Here is a 19,303-nt window from a genome sequence, read left to right on the forward strand (position 1 = left end):
TAGCGGCACAACACATGGTACAAACATTATTGGGCACAGACAACTGCACCAAGGGCAAGAAGGTAGAGACAACAATACATCACGATAAGCAGCCAAAACTGTCAGTAAGAGTGTCCATGATTGAGTCTTTGAATGAAGAGATGGAGATAAAACTGTCCAGTTTTAGTGTTTTTTGCATCTCGTTCCAGTCGCTAGCTGCAGCAAACTGAAAAGAGGAGCTACCAGGGATGTGTGTGCTTTGGGGACCTTTAACAGAATGTGACTGGCAGAACGGGTGTTGTATGTGGAGAATGAGGGCTGCAGTAGGTATCTCAGATAGGTGGGGGTGAGGCCTAAGAGGGATTTATATATAAGCATCAACCAGTGGGTCTTGTGACAGGTATAAAGAAATGACCAGTTTACAGAGGAGTATAGAGTGCAGTGATGTGTCCTATAAGGAGCATTGGTGGCAAATCTATTGGCCAAATGGTAAAGAACATCTAGCCGCTCGAGAGCAACCTTACCTGCCATCTATAAATTATGTCTCCGTAATCTAGCATGGGTAGGATGGTCATTTGAATTAGGGTTAGTTTGGCAGCTGGGGTGAAAGAGGAGTTATTACAATAGAGGAAACCAAGTCTAGATTTAACCTTAGCCTGCAGCTTTGATATGTGCTGAGAGTAGGACAGTGTACCGTCTAGCCATACGCCCAAGTACTTGTATGAGGTGATTACCTCATGATACCTATGGTATCTGACCATAGGTCCATGACAATGTCTGTGAGTACTTCTGCACTCCAGCTCCACCCCAAGCGCACTATTAAATTTAGAAACATCAACTCCCTTGACATGTCCATCTTCCAGGAGTCTGTTTGCCCTGCCCTACAAGCTGACTGTCATTAGTCCCCCCCTATTCATAAATACGAATACAGAACTCGTTTTTGCGTGGATTCCACGACGCAGTTAGCTTTCATCAGCTAGGACCGCTATTTTGTTGCCTTACAGCCTGGAATTAAAATTGATTTTTTGGGAGTTTGTATCATTAGATTTCCACAACATGCCTACCACTTTGAAGATGCAAAATATTTGTTATTGTGAAACAAACAAGAAATAAGACTGAAAAACAGAAAACTTGAGCGTGCATAAGTATTCACCCCCCCAAAAAAAACTTTGTAGAGCCATCTTTTGCAGCAATTACAGCTGCAAGTCTCTTGGGGTATGTCTCTATAAGCTTGGCACATCTAGCCACTGGGATTTTTGCCCATTCTTCAAGGCAAAACTGCTCCAGCTCCTTCAAGTTGGATGGGTTCCGCTGGTGTACAGCAATCATACCACAGATTCTCAATTGGATTGAGGTCTGGTCTTTGACTAGGCCATTCCAAGACATTTAAATGTTTCCCCTTAAACCACTCAAGTGTTGCTTTAGCAGTATGCTTAGGGTCATTGTCCTGCTGGAAGTCTCAAATCTCTGGAAGACAGAAACAGGTTTCACTCAAGAATTTCCCTGTATTTAGCGCCATCCATCATTCCTTCAATTCTGACCAATTTCCCAGTCCCTGCCGATGAAAAACATCCCCACAGCACGATGCTGCCACCACCATGCTTCCCTGTGGGGATGTTGTTCTCGGGGTGATGAGAGGTGTTGGGTTTGCGCCAGACATTGCGTTTTCCTTGATGGTCAAAAAGCTCAATTTGAGTTTCATCTGACCAAAGTCCCTTCTCCCATATGTTTGGGGAGTCTCCCACATGCCTTTTAGCGAACACCAAACGTGTTTGCTTATTTTTTTCTTTAAGCAATGGCTTTTTTCTGGCCACTCTTCCGTAAAGCCCAGCTCTGTGAAGTGTACGGCTTAAAGTGGTCCTATGGACAGATACTCCAATCTCCACTGTGGAGATTTCCAGCTCCTTCAGGGTTATCTTTGGTCTCTTTGTTGCCTCTCTGATTAATGCCCTCCTTGCCTGGTCCGTGAATTTTGGTGGGCGGCCCACTCTTGGCAGGTTTGTTGTGGTGTCATATTCTTTCAATTTTTTTTATAATGGATTTAATGGTGCTCTGTGGGATGTTCAAAGTTTCTGATATTTTTTATAACCCAACCCTGATCTGTACTTCTCCAAAACTTTGTCCATGACCTGTTTGGAGAGCTCCTTGGTCTTCATGGTGCCGCTTGCTTGGTGGTGCCCCTTGCTTATTGGTGTTGCAGACTCTGGGGCCTTTCAGAACAGGTGTATATATACACTGAGACTATGTAACACTTAGATTGCACACAGGTGGACTTTATTTAACTTATTATGTGACTTCTTAAGGTAATTGGTTGCACCAGATCTTATTTAGAGGCTTCATAGCAAAGGGGGTGAATACATATGCACGCACCACATTTACGTTATTTATTTGTATAGACTTTTTTGAAACAAGTTATTTGTATCATTTCATTTCACCAATTTGGACTATTTTGTGTATGTCCATTACATGAAATACAAATAACAATCCATTTAAATTACAGGTTGTAATGCAACAAAATAGGAAAAACTTAAAGGGGGATGAATACTTTTGCAAGGCACTCTAAATGAACGGTTCCAGCGCTGTTGGAGCTGTATCTATTATGGTTTGTTTAGGGACAAACCGGATCACTCAGAGTTCCAATGCGGCAATTGTTTACTTGCCGAGGATTATAGGCTTGAGGTGGCTTCCTTGATCATGCAGGTCGCCAGCCTACGTAAGAAACTGGGGAAAACGCAGAGTGGAATGTTTACATTTTCTACACCGGTGGCTGGATGGCGTTCGCGCTTGTTGGATGCATCTCAGCCTTGTCGTTAGTCGTTATCCGACTGGCCAGTGTTGCCCGGAGCTCCCCCATTTGATAGCACCGTTGAAGGAGCACAGCATGAGGAGAAAGGCAATCAACGATGGTCGGATGTCACGAGCCGTGGAAGCCGAAGACAGCAAACTCCCACATAGCAGTCTACACTCCCAACGAGAGGCCCGAAACGGACACAAACAACAAATAGTTTCGCCATCCTGGAGCTTGATCTTCCTGCACCTTCATCGCTGGGGTGCCTGTGTCTGCGGCTGCAGTGCCTACTACTACGATTTCAAAGTCGACGTCGGCAACCTTCCACCCTGCTCTGGATCGAACGGGGCTTCTCCATCTGTCGGAGGCCTGCATCCTGTGAAGCGTGGGAGTGGGTGGATTTCCTCGTCTTTCTCGCCAGCTGTGATTTTGGGCAGCTCCATGGTAAGAAATGTGACCGTTTCTGGTGCAAAAACAATGTCCTATCCCGGAGCTCAAGTAAATGACATTACTAAGCTACTCCCGAATGTACTAAGTCAGGACATAGAAATCGATTACATCGTAGTCCATGTGGGTTTTAATGACATTATGAAGGGCAGCTCTGAACAGTTGAAACTGGATTTTAAAGAACTGATTGACTCTCTGTTAGACACTAACACAAAACTCATCATATCTGGCCCTGTGCCCTCTCTGAATCATGGTATGGAATGCATTAGCAGGATTCTTGCTCTTCACAACTGGCTACGTGATTATTGCAGCTCAATGGGTGTAACTTTTGTTAACAATTTCAATACCTTTTGGAAACAAAACACGTTTTTTAAGGAGGATGGGATCCACCCAAATAATTTGGGTTCCTGGATCCTTACACAGCATTATAAGGCTGCGTTGAGACAATGACTTAGCAGTGACCCAAGCCCAGCTCTGCTAATCCCTAACATTGTGATGCAGAGTTGTCAAAATGGTTCAGCAAATGTACATTACACCAGGAGCATCGGTAGACACAATATAAGTAAACTAAATTATGTCCCTCTAACTGCCCTGAATGCCTCTGCTGATTCTACAGCTATTGTATGCAGTAATCATGTGCTTAAGAACCAGGTTTATACCGTTAGCACTGAGCCGGTGTGCCCAAGGAGGAAGGCCACTGTCTGCACCTCACCCTGCACTAACATAAAGAACATGACCACATCTACTGCTGTTAAGCTTCCCAGTAAAGCAATAAAAACAAGTAAGCATCCCAGAAGAAAAGTGCTCAAGTTAATAGCCCACGTTAACATATGTAGCTTAAGAAACAAAGTTCATGAAATCAGTAATTTGCTGGTAACTGATGACATTCATATTCTGACTATCTCTGAAACTCACTTAGATAATACCTTTGATGATACAGAGTACCAATACAAGGTTATAACATTTATAACAAAGATAGAAATGCCAATGGTGGAGGTGTTGCTGTTTATAATCAGAACCACATTCCTGTGAAGATTAGAGAGGATCTCATGTTAAATAATGTTGAAGTAATATGGCTACAGGTTCATCTGCCTCACCTAAACCCAATTCTGGTGGGAAGCTGCTATAGACCACCAAGTGCTAACAGTCAGTATCTGGATAACATGTGTGAAATGCTTGGAAATGTATGTGATATCAATAGAGAGGTATACTTTCTGGGTGATTTAAATATTGACTGGCTTTCATCAGGCTGCCCACTCAAGAGAAAGCTTCAAACTGTAACCAGTGCCTGCAACCTGGTTCAGGTTATCAGTGAACCTACCAGGGTAGTTACAAACAGCACAGGAATGAAATCATCATGTATTGATCACATATTTTCTTTACCTTTACAAATGCTGCAGAGATTTGTTTGAAATCAGTGTCGAAATCCATGGATGTAGTGATCACAATATAGTAGCCATATCTAGGAAAACCAAAGTTTCAAAGGCTGGGACTAATATTGTGTATAAGAGGTCATACAACAGGATTTGTAGTGATTCCTATGTTGTTAATGTAAAGAATATATGTTTGTCCGTGGTGTGTAATGAGGAGCAAACAGACTCTGCACTTGATACATTTATTAAATTGCTTATTCCAGTTACTAATAAGCATGCACCCATTAAGACAATGACTGTAAAAACAGTTAAATCCCCTGTGGATTGATGAGGAATTGAAAAATAGTATGGTTGACAGAGATGAGGCAAAAGGAAAGGCAAAATAAGTCTGGCTGCACAACCGATTTGCAAACGTATTGCAAATTGAGAAATCATGTGACTAAACTGAATAAAAAGAAGACAAAACAACACTATGAAACAAGGATAAATGACATAAAGAATGTTAATAAAAAGCTTTGGAGCACCTTAAATTAAATGTTGGGAAAAAAGACTAAATCAGCTCCATCATTCATTGAATCAGATGGCTCATTCATCAAAAAAAAAAACTGATATTGCCAACTATTTAAATCGTTTTTTCATTGGCAAGATTAGCAAACTTAGGCATGACATGCTAGTAAACAATTGCTGACACTACACATCCAAGTATATCTCACCAAATTATGAAAGACAAGCATTGTAATTTTGAATTCCGTGAAGTGAGTGTGGAAGAGGTGAACAAATTATTATTGTCTATTAACAATGACAAGCCACCGGGGTCTGACAACTTGGATGAAAAATTACTGAGAATAATAGCGGAAGATACTGCCACTCCTATTTGCCATATTTTCAATTTAAGCCTACTAGAATGTATGTGCCCAAAGGATTGCAGGGAAGCAAAAGTCATTCCGCTACCTAAGAATAGTAATGCCCTCTTTAATGGCTCAAATAGCCGACCAATTAGCCTGTCACCAACCCTTAGTAAACTAATGGAAAATGGTGTTTGACCAGATACAATGCTATTTTACAGTAAACAAATTGACAACAAACTTTCAGCATCCTTATAGAGAAGGACATTCAACAAGCACAGCACTTACACAAATGACTGATGATTGGATGAGAGAAATTGATGATAAAAAGATTGTGGGGGCTGTTTTGTTAGACTTCAGTGCGGCTTTTGACATTATCGATCATAGTCTGCTGCTGGGAAAATGAATGTGTTATGGCTTTACACCCCCTGCTATTATGTGAATGAAGAGTTACCTGTCTAACAGAACACAGAGGGTGTTCTTTAATGGAAGCCTCTCAAACTTAATCCAGGTAGAATCAGGAATTACCCAGGGCAGCTGTTTAGACCTGTTACTTTTTTCCATCTTTACTAACGACATGCTTTGAGTAAAGCCAGTGTGTCTATGTATGCGGATGACTCAACACTATACACGTCAGCTGCTACAGCAACTGAAATAACTGCAACAGTTAACAATGAGTTACTGTTAGTTTCGGAATGGGTGGCAAGGAATAAGTTAGTCCTAAATATTTCCAAAACGAAATGCATTGTATTTGGGTCAAATCATTCGCTAAACCCTAAACCTCAACTACATCTCGTAATGAATAATGTGGAAATTGAGCAAGTGGAGGTGACTAAACTGCTTGGAGTAACCCTGGATTGTAAAATGTCATGGTCAAAACATATTGATACAACAGTAGCTAAGATGGGGAGAAGTATGTCCATAATTAAGTGCTGCTCTGCCTTCTCAACAACACTATCAACAAGGCAGGTCCTACAGGCCATCGTTTTGTCGCACCTAGACTACTGTTCAGTAGTGTGGTCAGGTGCCACAAAGAGGGACTTGGGAAAATTGCAGTTGGCTCAGAACAGGGCAGTACGGCTGGCCCTTAAAAGTACACGGATAGCTAACATTAATGACATGCATGTTAGTCTCTCCTGGCTTAGAGTGGAAGAGAGATTGACTTCGTCACTGCTTGTTTTTGTAAGAGGTGTAGACAAGCTGAATGTACCGAGCTGTCTGTTTGCAATGCTGGCACACAGCTCGGACACCCATGCATACCCCACGAGACATGCCACCAGCGGTCTCTTCACAGTCCCCAAGTCCAGAACAGACTACGGGAAACGCACAGCACTACATAGAGCCATGACTACATGGAACTCTATTCCACATCATGTAACTCAGTCAAGCAGTAAAATCAGATTTAAAAAACAGATAAAAATAGACTTCATGGAACAGCGCGGACTGTGAAGAGACACACACACACACACAGGCACACCCACAGCATTCGCAAACACGCACTCTACACACACACATTTTAATATTGTTATTTTGCTGTATTATTGATTTTGTATTGTAAATATGTTATGGTAGAGTAGTGTGTAATAAGGTGTTGTGTTATGTATTGTTTTATTGTATGTAAATTGTGGTTGGACCCCAGGAAGAGTTGCTGCTGCCTTGGCAGCCACTAATGCGGATCCGTAATAAATACAAATGCAAATCTCTCATGGCTCAAAGTGGAAGAGAGATTGACTTCATCCCTACTTGTTTTTGTAAGAGGGGTTGACAAGCTGAATGTACCAAGCTGTCTGTTTAAAATACTAGCACACAGCTCGGACACCCATGCATACCAAACAAGACATGCCACCAGAGGTCTCTTCACAGTCCCCAAGTCCCCAAGGAACTGATGCAAGCAGTATAATTAGATTTTTAAAAAACAGGTAAAAATAATGTCATATGATGTACTGTTTTTGTTTTATATCTAATGTAAGTGCTTTAATATGTTTGGACCCCAGGAAGAGTAGCTGCTGCCTTGGGGATCCCTAATAAATACAAATACGCTACATCACACTACTACAACAGTGTGACTGTTTTGGAATAACATTTTTTTTTTTTTAATCCTTAAACATCCTGAGTGTTGTGTGCTTATTCTTAAAACATTGATATGTTCTAGGTCATTTTGAGCATCAGGTACTCCTTGAATGTCTACCAATGGCATGTCCAATGTTTTTGTGAGAAATTACACTGGCCAGTCAAAACATTTATGAGGTCTTTATAAAGAATAAACCGCCCTCACTTTAGGGACTGCAAAAATACTTTACTAATGATTAGTAAATGGTTTTTAAGGTCATATATTAAACATTTTCTTTTGAGCAAACAGTTTGTAAATGCCTTATAAATGGTTTATTAATGTACGTTATTATAAAGTGTTACCAATTCGCATGTAAAAATGGGTCTTCTGAGTTCATACAGCAATGTTAAGACCCAGGCGTTTGTTTCATCCCAGCAGCAAAATACCCAATTCCACTAATAATCAGTGATCAAGAGCTTGATGAGAGGAATCAGAAGGGTTAGTGCTGGGGTGGAACCAACCAAAGTATGCACTGTAGTGGTCCAGGACCAGGGATGCTGACCACTGGCCTACAATGTGGTAGACACAGCACTTAAAGCGATAGTTCACCCCAAAACATTTTTTTTACAAATGTTTTCTGTACTCTGTAAGCAGTCTATGGACAGAAATCCATGCTTTGATTTTGTTTACCTGGCCACTGTCTCCCAAAAACAATGCAAGTCAATATCCCTGATATCAGCATTTTTCACACTTCATCTCCAAATAATCTTAAAGTAACTTCATTGAGCTAGACAATTATCCTGTCATTGTGGTCCTCTGTAGCTCAGTTGGTAGAGTATGGGGGGTGCAACTCAATATCAGGAAGATGTTCCTAATATTTGGCATTTGGTATGTTATGTCAGACAATCAATTGTAGACACTTTAGGGTGGGGAAGGGGGGGAAATGTGTACCTATGGGCTTGTAGCAGGGTACAGTGGCCAAACACTCCTCCTTGATGTGTGGCTTGGTAGTCGGGTTGCAGCCTCCAGCATGTAGGCCCCTGTAGTCGATGCACAGGACTACCCTGTAGCGCAGGCCCTTACCACAAGTCACTGTGCACTGGAGAGGACATAAAATAACATTGTTGTTTTACCAATTTGACCGTTTTACAGATGCATGCAAGTTATTTATTTAGAGCAAGTTGTGTTTGTTGTTTCAATAATTCATAACCATTGAAATCTTTCCATATTCAAGCGCTTTCTATCAAATTCTACTAATAGCTACGTTATTAAGGAAAAATGTACTTTCTGTGCCTGTGATATGTGGTTGTCCCACCTAGCTACAGTGGGGAGAACAAGTAATTGATACACTGCCGATTTTGCAGGTTTTCCTACTTACAAAGCATGTAGAGGTCTGTAATTTTTATCATAGGTACACTTCAACTGTGAGAGACGGGATCTAAAACAAAAATCCAGAAAATCACATTGTATGATTTTTAAGTAATTCATTTGCATTTTATTGCATGACATAAGTATTAGATACATCAGAAAAGCAGAACTTAATATTTGGTACAGAAACCTTTGTTTGCAATTACAGAGATCATACGTTTCCTGTAGGTCTTGACCAGGTTTGCACACACTGCAGCAGGGATTTTGGCCCACTCCTCCATACAGACCTTCTCCAGATCCTTCAGGTTTCGTGGCTGTCGCTGTGCAATACGGACATTCAGCTCCCTCCAAAGATTTTCTATTGGGTTCAGGTCTGGAGACTGGCTAGGCCACTCCAGGACCTTGAGATGCTTCTTACGGAGCCACTCCTTAGTTGCCCTGGCTGTGTGTTTCGGGTCGTTGTCATGCTGGAAGACTCAGCCACGACCCATCTTCAATGCTCTTACTGAGAGAAGGAGGTTGTTGGCCAAGATCTCGCGATACATGGCCCCATCCATCCTCCCCTCAATACGGTGCAGTCGTCCTGTCCCCTTTGCAGAAAAGTATCCCCAAAGAATGATGTTTCCACCTCCATGCTTCACGGTTCCATCCTTCTTCTTCCTCCAAACACGGCGAGTGGAGTTTAGACCAAAAAGCTATATTTTTGTCTCATCAGACCACATGACCTTCTCCCATTCCTCCTCTGGATCATCCAGATGGTCATTGGCAAACTTCAGACGGGCCTGGACATGCGCTGGCTTGAGCAGGGGGACCTTGCGTGCGTTGCAGGATTTTAATCAATGACGGCGTAGTGTGTTACTAATGGTTTTCTTTGAGACTGTGGTCCCAGCTCTCTTCAGGTCATTGACCAGGTCCTGCCGTGTAGTTCTGGGCTGATCCCTCACCTTCCTCATGATCATTGATGCCCTACGAGGTGAGATATTGCATGGAGCCCCAGACCGAGAGTGATTGACCGTCATCTTGAACTTCTTCCATTTTCTAATAATTGCGGCAACAGTTGTTGCCTTCTCACCAAGCTGCTTGCCTATTTTCCTGTAGCCCATCCCAGCCTTGTGCAGGTCTACAATTGTATCCCTGATGTCCTTACACAGCTCTCTGGTCTTGGCCATTGTGGAGAGGTTGGAGTCTGTTTGATTGAGTGTGTGGACAGGTGTCTTTTATAGAGGTAACGAGTTCAAACAGGTGCAGTTAATACAGGTAGTGAGTGGAGAACAGGAGGGCTTCTTAAGAAAAACTAACAGGTCTGTGAGAGCCGGAATTCTTACTGGTTGGTAGGTGATCAAATACTTATGTCATGCAATAAAATGCAAATGAATTACTTAAAAATCATACAATGTGATTTTCTGGATTTTTGTTTTAGATTCCGTCTCTCACAGTTGAAGTGTACCTATGATAAAAATTACAGACCTCTACATGCTTTGTAAGTAGGAAAACCTGCAAAATCGGCAGTGTATCAAATACTTGTTCTGCCCACTGTATCTTAAGATGAACAAATCTGGCTCCCCTGGTCTTCCTTTGTGCTTGCCGGAGAGGGGAGGTTAATTTCCCCATGAAATTAAAAGTCACAGGGGACCTCTACTGGATTTGTGATTGGTCAATGGTAGTGCCACATCACGCAGTTAATTGTGAATTGTCCAACACTCCTGTCCAGTGACGTAGCCAGTTATCTCCCCAGGCGGCGATCCAACTACAGCGGCTGGATAACCTGTGTGTGTGGGGTGCAAGGGAAGATGAGGACTCTCAAGCACTGCTGACTTTGCACTTTTAATTAAAGCGATGTGTTTTTAAAAGGGAGGGGAGGGGGAGGTTTTGTACCGGTATTTACATGGGAGAGTTAAGTTTTAACATGGGTTTACATTAGAAGTCACAAGTGTTCCTGCTATGGCGAGAACGCCGCTTGTGGTATGAAGGGGAGGGCAGATAACATGTTGAAATGTCTGGCTATCTTTTTTCACATTGCCTGAGCCTGACCCCCAAGAAGATTAATCATGAGATTTTTTTCACCTTGGCTAATTAACATGTCATTAGCTCAGCGGCGCTGGAGCCAATCAGAGACTAATGAGCTGCTCACTGAGGCGTGATTACAGGGTCAGGTGGTAAAGGCGAGAAGAAGGGGGAAAAAATATGTTTTTTGGGCCAAGGACATTTCATTTTTTGATTCAAGAACTGAGTGGTTCAACCTCTGATGTTTCATAGAGACCCTGAGCCGTAGTTTAACAGCACAGTGCCCTCGGACATGCAATTAAGGCTTGCGTTGTTGCCATTGTAGGCAGATTTTACACTGTGTAAATTAGAGGAAGTACTCTCTGTTCATTATTGGATAACAGCTTGAGGTCTTCGGTAAACTCAGGCCGGACTGACAAGACCTTACAGGCTGGAATCTGGCTTTTAACCACAGACAGCCATAGATAGACTTGAAACAAGAGCCTTGAAATGCCGCAGATTTCTCACATTGTTGAAATGGTAACATCTGAATATTTTACAATACGCTATGAAAACGAATAAGCTAAGACATTTTCACTACCATATTGGAGTAGTTTCATAAAGACTAGAGTAGAACAATCTTAAATGTGTGACTTACAGGTGACCACTCCTGTGCCAGCCACGTGGGGCAGTTGAAGGTGTTACAAGGCTGCAGGATGACCATCTTGGGGGCGTATAGGCACTTCCACTCCTCCGCAGGGGTGATGACGCCCTGAATGTTCTCCTCCACGCAGGACACAGAGCGGCTCTGGATCCCCCCACTGCAGGAGGTGGAACAGGCAGTCCATGGGCTACTCTCCCACCTGGCAGCACAAAGACCCGGTTCAAATGTAAGAAATAAATAAATAATCAAATTAATCAGGTGTGCTTGATTTAGCTTAACCAACATGCAGGGTGGGAAGAGTTTGCCTATCTGGGACTATTCCATTGGCTCTATTGTACTGTGCAAGCTAGTTAAATATTTGACATTCATTTGACTGGGTATGGGCGAATAACTAAACGCTGCCACAGTGCCATTTGTCAACAGTATACAACTGTACACCAAAAAAGAGTTCCAGGGTAAAAGCTCCATCCATATTTGACTTGCTGTACATACCGAGGCAGGGGATGGTAGAGGTCGTAAGGCATGATTTGCTTGTAGCCATCACTAAAAGAAGAGGAAACGAAACAGAAAACCAATTAAAAGCCCAGTACTGTAAGCCGAAACTGTAATTTTCCTGTGTTTGAGTTGCACTCTCCCCCCTCCTTTTGCCCCCAGAACAGCCTCAATTCGTCGGGGCATGGACATTCCACAGGGATGCTGGCCCATGTTGACTCCAATGCTTCCCACAGTTGTGTCAAGTTGGCTGGATGTCCTTTCGGTGGTGGACCATTCTTGATACACATGGGATACTCTTGAGCATGGAAAACCCAGCAGTGTTGCAGTTCTTGACACAAACCGGTGCGCCTGGCACCTACTACCATACCCTGTTCAAAGGCACTTAAATCTATTGTCTTGCCCATTCACCCTCTGAATGTCACATACACAATCCATGTCTCAATTCTGTCAAGGCTTAAAAATCCTTCTTTAACCTGTCTCCTCCCCTTCATCTACACTGATTGAAGTGGGTTAAACAAGAAACATCAATAAGGGATCATAGCTTTCATCTGGATTCACCTGGTCAGTCTATGTCATGGAAAGAGCTTGTTCTTAATGTTTTTTATACTCAGTATATATTTCCACACTATGAAGTTGGAATAATACTGTACAATTGTGAAGATTATGATAATGGCCTTTCAGTGTAAGAGCTGTTTGAAAAGACCGCCTGAAATGTCTGCCTGTTTTGGTGAGATGGAGTTTTGGCCTAATTAGTTAATAGACCAATAAGAAAGAGAGTTCCAAACCTCTCTGCCAATAACAGCTAGTTTTCAGTTTTACACTCCTCACTCAGAACACTTCCATACGGTCCTAGCAAAATTATTGCTTGAGGAAATGCTCTTTGCTAAGAAACTTTTGTTTGCTATATGACCATTTTAATTGAAAACAATCACAGTAAGGTACTTAATTGTTTCCCAGAAATAAATTGATATTGAGATAAAAATGGCTGCATGGGCCTTTAAGAGAAAAACTACTACAACCAAAATAGCACACCACTGTGGAGGAATGGATGACCCACTGCCCCATTAGCATATGTAAGATTAAAGGCATGCAGTCAGTTAGGTGACTGACCTGGCAAGGCAGGGGTCCATGTTGCACTCCTGTAGTTTGGGCTTGGGCTTGACATTCTCAGGATAGTGGTGACAGTACTGGTCCACAACCACACGACCGCTGTGCAGGTCAAAGCACTCCACTGAAGTCAGCTGGTATCCTACAGCCAATCAAAAGGCATGCAGTCAGGCCAAAATGTGCCCATTGCTATAGTATTTAATCCACCTATTCAATGATAAACTATTAGGTTTTTGAGACTGGGCAGAAAAGTATCAACAAATGTCTGTTGACCAGAAAGCATTAGATGAGCTTGGCAAACCTACTGTATCTCACTTGAAAAATAGATAAAAAATAAAGGATACAAATAAAATGAGAAACATCAAAATGAGAAACATCAAAATAAACTGTAGTTAGGAGGAAGGAGTTGCCCATTACCTCCACCGCAGGTCACAGAACATGGGAAGAAGTCAGTTTCCCTCCAACGATGGATGATTGGCTCGTAAAATATTAACTGGACCACACTGTCGGCACCGCTGGCATATTGGACCTGGAGGAACGATGGGAGAATAGCCATTCAATTTCTAAGCAGCAAACTAAAACCCTTGTCAGTTTAAAAGCATTTTCAATTGTTATGAGCCCTTGTAATGTTTTATGAACACATACAATGACATTTCACTAGACTGAAATGGTCCTTAGACATTATCATACTGGAGACATATGCTGTATGCTTTAAAAAAAAAAAAAGACGCTCAGGCAGTTTAGTGTGTTAATTGAGGACCTAGTAGCTGAGGACTGTAGCAGTTTTCATACATTTTGTGTTTTGTATTGGTTGCTGTTTTGTTTTTTTGTGTTTTGTATTGGTTGTTATATTGTTGTGATCAGGGCACCCTTGGGAATGAGACCATGGTCTCTGGACTTTCTCTGAATTCTCTGGGCTTTCTAAAAATGAAGCGTTAGAGAATGAATCTACGATACACATGAATCCACATTGGGATGAGACAGGGGAGCGGCCGTTGACTGGCATCTGCCCCGCTAGTTCATTCGACCATATTGAATCCATTTGTTAATCCAATTGCTAATCTAAAGCGATCATATTCTTCAACAAGGTCTTTCATCAACAACTTGAACTGCCCTAGAGGTAACAGAGCATCAAGGTGCAGAGAGCTCTGCAGATCATTCCATACACAGGGCACAAATGCCGATTTACCTAATTCTGTAGAGATCAACGGGACCTCTAGAGCTAGCCATCCCTGTGATCGGGTTTGGTGACTCATATGTCTTAGTGTAAGTAAGGTACAGCGGAAGTTTGTGCAAGAGGGCTTTATAAACAAACCTATAGTAGTGTATCGATCTACGAGACTTAAAAAATGGCCAGCCTACTTTCTGATATAGGATGCAATGATGTGTACTGAACCTGTCACCCATAATAATTTGTTTTAGTCATTTAGCAGACGCTGTTATCCAGAGCGACTTACAGTTAGTGCGTGCATACATTATTCTTTTTATACTGGCCCCCCGTGGGAATCGAACCCACAACCCCAGCATTGCAAATGCCATGCTCTACCAACTGAGCTACATCCCTGCAGGCCATTCCCTCCCCTACCCTGGACCAATTGTGCGCCGCCCCATGGGTCTCACGGTCGGCTACGACAGAGCCTGGATTCGAACCAGGATCTCTAGTGGCACAGCTAGCACTGCGATGCAGCGCCTTAGACCACTACGCCACTCGTATTGTCAGCTGAATTCAATAAATGGTGTCACCATAGTCTAACACTGGCAGGAAAGTTAACTAAAGATCTGCTTTCTAATGTTCAGGGAGAGGCATGATTCGCGTCCGATGTGCTCAGAGTGTTGTTACAGTACATATCATATGCAGCGTGCATCATGAGCAAAGTCATTGTAGCCTATCATTTGACTTTCCTTAACTGTGAGAACCATGGAATGAGCACAGGCTGACTTGGCATTGCTGTAGCGCAGCCGAACAGCCTGCCAGTAGCCTACCAGAAGTTGCACTGTGTCTAGCATAACGTAGCAAGTGTAAAAAATTGGACGTGGTGGCACCAAGGTTGCAACGTGTCCATTAAAATGTAGAAAAACGTGTCTCTAGTTCAAACTGTTCAATAGTTAGGCTATCCATATTGCTGGAGCTTCAAATCAAATCAAATTTGATTTGTCACATGCGCCGAATACAACAAGTGTAGACTTTACTGTGAAATGTTTACTTTTCCCCAACAATGCAGTTAAAAAGTAAGTAAATTAACAAATAGATAAAAAGAAAATAGTAACACAATAAAATAACAATAACGAGGCTATATACAGGCAAGGAGTACCGGTACTGAGTCAGTGTACTGGGGTACGAGGTAGTTGGGGTGATTGATTGAGGTAATATGTACATGTATGTTTGGTTAGATGATTGATTTAAGTACTATGTACATGTAGGTAGGGGGTGAAAAGCAGAAAGTCTGGGTAGCCGTTTAATTAACTGTTCAGCAGTCTTATGGCATTGGGGTAGAAGCTGTTCAGGAGCCTTTTGGTCCCAGACTTGGCGCTCCAGTACCGCTTGCCGTGCGTTAGCAGAGAGAACAGACTTAGGTAGCTGGAGTCTGACAAATTCATCTTATTCTTTCTATTTCTATGGCAGATTCGCAGCCGCAGTTTATGGAAGATGCCAAAACTTTGGAGATAACAATAGATGTGAAGTCAAAGATAGTGGTTTCCCCTATACATCTGTGGCAAAGTTTTCCCTAAATGCTTATGACAAAAGCATAATCAGAACCAGCCATAGCCTAGCCAGCTGGCTAATATTTTGAATACGGTGTAGTTAAAGAAACAGCAACAACAGATAACATTAGCTAGCTAGCTACACTGAAAGCTGTCAGTGCCCTACTTGTTGCTATTTCTTCACTACACATGGAAATCACCACAAAGTTCCCACCCCCAATTCGTGAAAAATGTATTAACGGCCTGCGTCATTCTTCGGAGGTGGAACCTAAAACGAGAATTTCCAGTCTAGAACAGGAATTAGGTCCAAATAGGGGAGGCATTTCCCTCAGGTGGGGGCCTTTAATATATCAAAGGGACGCAAAAGGAACTCTATTTGTGCAACGACCCAGCTGCCACTTCATTAAAGCCATTAGATGCAGTTTACCACAGCGCACTTCATTTTATCTCTAGCTACAATAGCCATTTACAACATTAACAATGTCTACACTGTATTTCTGATCAATTTGATGTTATTTTAATGGACAAAAAATTGCTTTTCTTTCAAAAACAAGGACATTTCTAAGTGACCCCAAACTTTTGAACGGTAGTGTATCTGTAGAACAGAATAATATATGTACAGCAATAGTTCAATAGGATAGGCCTTGACTATAATACAGTATATTCATATGAAGTGGGTAACACAGTATGCAAACATGATTAAAGTAACAAGTGTTCTATGACTATGTACATAGGGCAGCAGTCTCTAAGGTGCAGGGTTGAGTACCGGGTGGTAGCCGGCCAGTGACAGTCACTAAAGTTCAGGGCAGGGTACTGGGCTAGGTCAAAATAACCCAACGTGTGTTCTGTGCACTACACTACATGGCCGTACACTACAAGAAGTGTTCATCTGGAGAAATGAAAAGCAATGAAATGGGTTTCCATGGCTTTGTAGATAAAAACTACTTTCTGCGCATATAAAGTGAGGTCCAACCCACTATTTGGTGCAATGGTGGGTGATTGACTACATGATTCTGTGCTTCCAATCTAGACGATTATGTGGCAACAGTTTGGGGAAGGCCCTTTCCTGTTCCAGCATGACAATGCCCCTGTACACAAAGCGAGGTCCATACAGAAATGGTTTGTCGAGATCGGTGTGGAATAACTTGACTGGCCTGCACAGAGCCCTGACCTCAACCCATCGAACACCTTTGGGATTAATTTGAACGCTGACTGCAGGCCAGGTCTAATCGTCCAACATCAGTGCTCGACCTAACTAATGCTCTTGTGGCTGAATGGAAGCAAATCCCCACAGCAATGTTCCAACATCTAGTGGAAAGCCTTCCCAGAAGAGTGGAGGCTGTTATAGCAGCAAAGGGGGGACCAACTCCATGTTAATACCTATGATTTTGGAATGAGATGTTCAACGAGCAGGTGTCCACATACTTTTGGTCATTTCGTGTATTTCCTAGCATGGAGTTCGAGTTTATTACAGTTCAATTTCTAGATTTGTTTGTTTCAATTTAAAAGATAAATAACATGCATTTTTCTGAGTCACGATTTCACTGAGTTACAGTTCATATAAGGAAATCAGTCAATTGAAATAAATTCATTAGGCCCTAATCTATGGATTTCACATGACTTGGCAGGGGCACAGCCATGGGTGGGCCTGGGAGGGAATAGGCACACCCACTGGGGAGCCAGGCCCAGCCAATCAGAATTAGTTTTTCTCCACAAAGGGGCTTTATTACAGACAGAAATACTCCTCAGTTTCATCAGCTGTCCGGGTGGATGGTCTCAGATGATCCCACAGGTGAAGTATGTAGAGGTCCTGGGATGGCGTGGTTACACGTGGTCTGCAGTTGTGAGACCGGTTGGTCGTACTACCAAATTCTCTAAAACAGCTTATGGTAGAGAAATTAACATTAAATTATCTGGCAACAGCTCGGGTGGACATTCATGCAGTCAGCATGCCAATTGCATGCTCCCTCAAATCTGTGGCATTGGGTTGTGTGACAAAACTGCACATTTTAGAGTGGCCTTGTATTGTCCCCAGCACATGTGTAATGATAATGCTGTTTAATCAGCTTCTTGATATGCCACACCTGCCAGGTGGATGTATTATCTTGGCAATGGAGAAATGTTCACTAACAGGGATGTAAACAAATTTGTGCAAACATTTTTTTTTTAAATAAGCTTTTTGTGCGTATAAAACATTTCTGAGATCTTTTATTTCAGCTCATGAAACATGGGACCAACACTTTAGATGTTGCGTTTATATTTTTGTTCAGTATAGTTGTTCCAGTTTAGATGGTGTAGGTAGTCTCATTGATTCATTTTACTAACCCTGGCAGTCATCCTGAATGCAGATTGTTGGTGAACAAAAGTTCCAGTTGTTTGATATCCCCACTCAGTCTAGATTCCAATTGGAATTAGACATCACTTTGCAAGCCAGCATAATGTGACTTGACGCTGGTCACCAGTGTCCAAAAACACAATGAAAGCTGGTAACCTGCGAAAAAACAATGAAGGCTGGTCACCATCGAAAATGTAGTCGAAAATAGAGAGTGAACAAATGTGAATGATGATGAAGGCCAGTGATGAAGATGCATCTAGTGACTTGCTGGCGCCTAGTCCCAGTGTGATGAGTCAATCATGATTTATGACATTGTTTGGATGGCTGACCATCTGTGGGCTATTACAAGTATCAAACACACCTTATCTGTGGCAATCTCGAGGAAGAGACGTTCCCACAGAAGTCCTGGGGTCACTAACTCCAGGAGAGGTGTGAAGACTGATGAAAATTGAATCGACAAAATGAATGTTACTGTGTGAATTGAATTGTCATGTTTGGACTGTTTCAAGAGTTCATAAAGATATATTAATTTGTATATGTTTTATTGTACTGTAAGTGCAATGGATTTATTATTACAGGGAAACTGTAATGAAGGCTGGTCTGTGCTGGATTTTTTCAGCAGGGATACCTTAGATATTTATGTTTTCTGATTGAGCTCCTCTGTTTCTTATGTGCCATAGGGCATTGTTATTCCCTTTAAATGAAGAATACCATTACATCAAACTTCTACAAAACAGAAATGACTCATACTATTGGACTTCTTATAGCTTACCACAAATTCACCACAATACATAAAGCCATCCAAAGCAAAGGTATTGCACAGAGCAGGACCCTAGATAGCCCTAGATAAAATTTTGCAATGGAAACTGAAATTTAAACATTTCTTAGTCCAGGTATTTCCTCCATCATTCAGGTCGTTTTATTCAGTTTGGTGCCTGATGAACACAGCCCTGGGCATGCTATTCCAATGTCTCCTAATGTCACTCTCGTAACTGACAAGAGCACGCTATAAGTGGGCATTTAAAAAACTGAACTACATCAGGACATGCAAGGAAGCCAAAGATATTAAAAATGTGATATCATAACAGACACAACCACTAAAAAGCAACAACTAGCTTTGGGGGAAAAAGGCTCTACCCTTGCTTTCAATACATGACACATTTCCT

At 42.1% G+C, this 19,303-nt stretch overlaps 1 protein-coding gene across 1 annotated transcript in view; it reads right to left on the reverse strand.

The window, feature by feature from the left end:
- LOC311132520 (ADAMTS-like protein 1) overlaps positions 1 to 19,303 on the reverse strand; it is a gene marked incomplete at both ends in the record, with an annotated part of 305,351 nt that overhangs the window by 93,991 nt on the left and 192,057 nt on the right. Inside the window, 5 exons of the mRNA XM_084165793.1 lie at positions 8,434 to 8,581; positions 11,492 to 11,696; positions 11,990 to 12,040; positions 13,103 to 13,241; positions 13,517 to 13,628. Coding sequence (XP_084021919.1) covers positions 8,434 to 8,581; positions 11,492 to 11,696; positions 11,990 to 12,040; positions 13,103 to 13,241; positions 13,517 to 13,628 — 655 coding nt within the window. The remainder of the gene's footprint in view (positions 1 to 8,433; positions 8,582 to 11,491; positions 11,697 to 11,989; positions 12,041 to 13,102; positions 13,242 to 13,516; positions 13,629 to 19,303) is intronic.

Source organism: Coregonus lavaretus (genome assembly GCF_964263955.1).
Source record: "Coregonus lavaretus genome assembly, chromosome: 7".
Classification (NCBI taxonomy): domain Eukaryota; kingdom Metazoa; phylum Chordata; class Actinopteri; order Salmoniformes; family Salmonidae; genus Coregonus; species Coregonus lavaretus.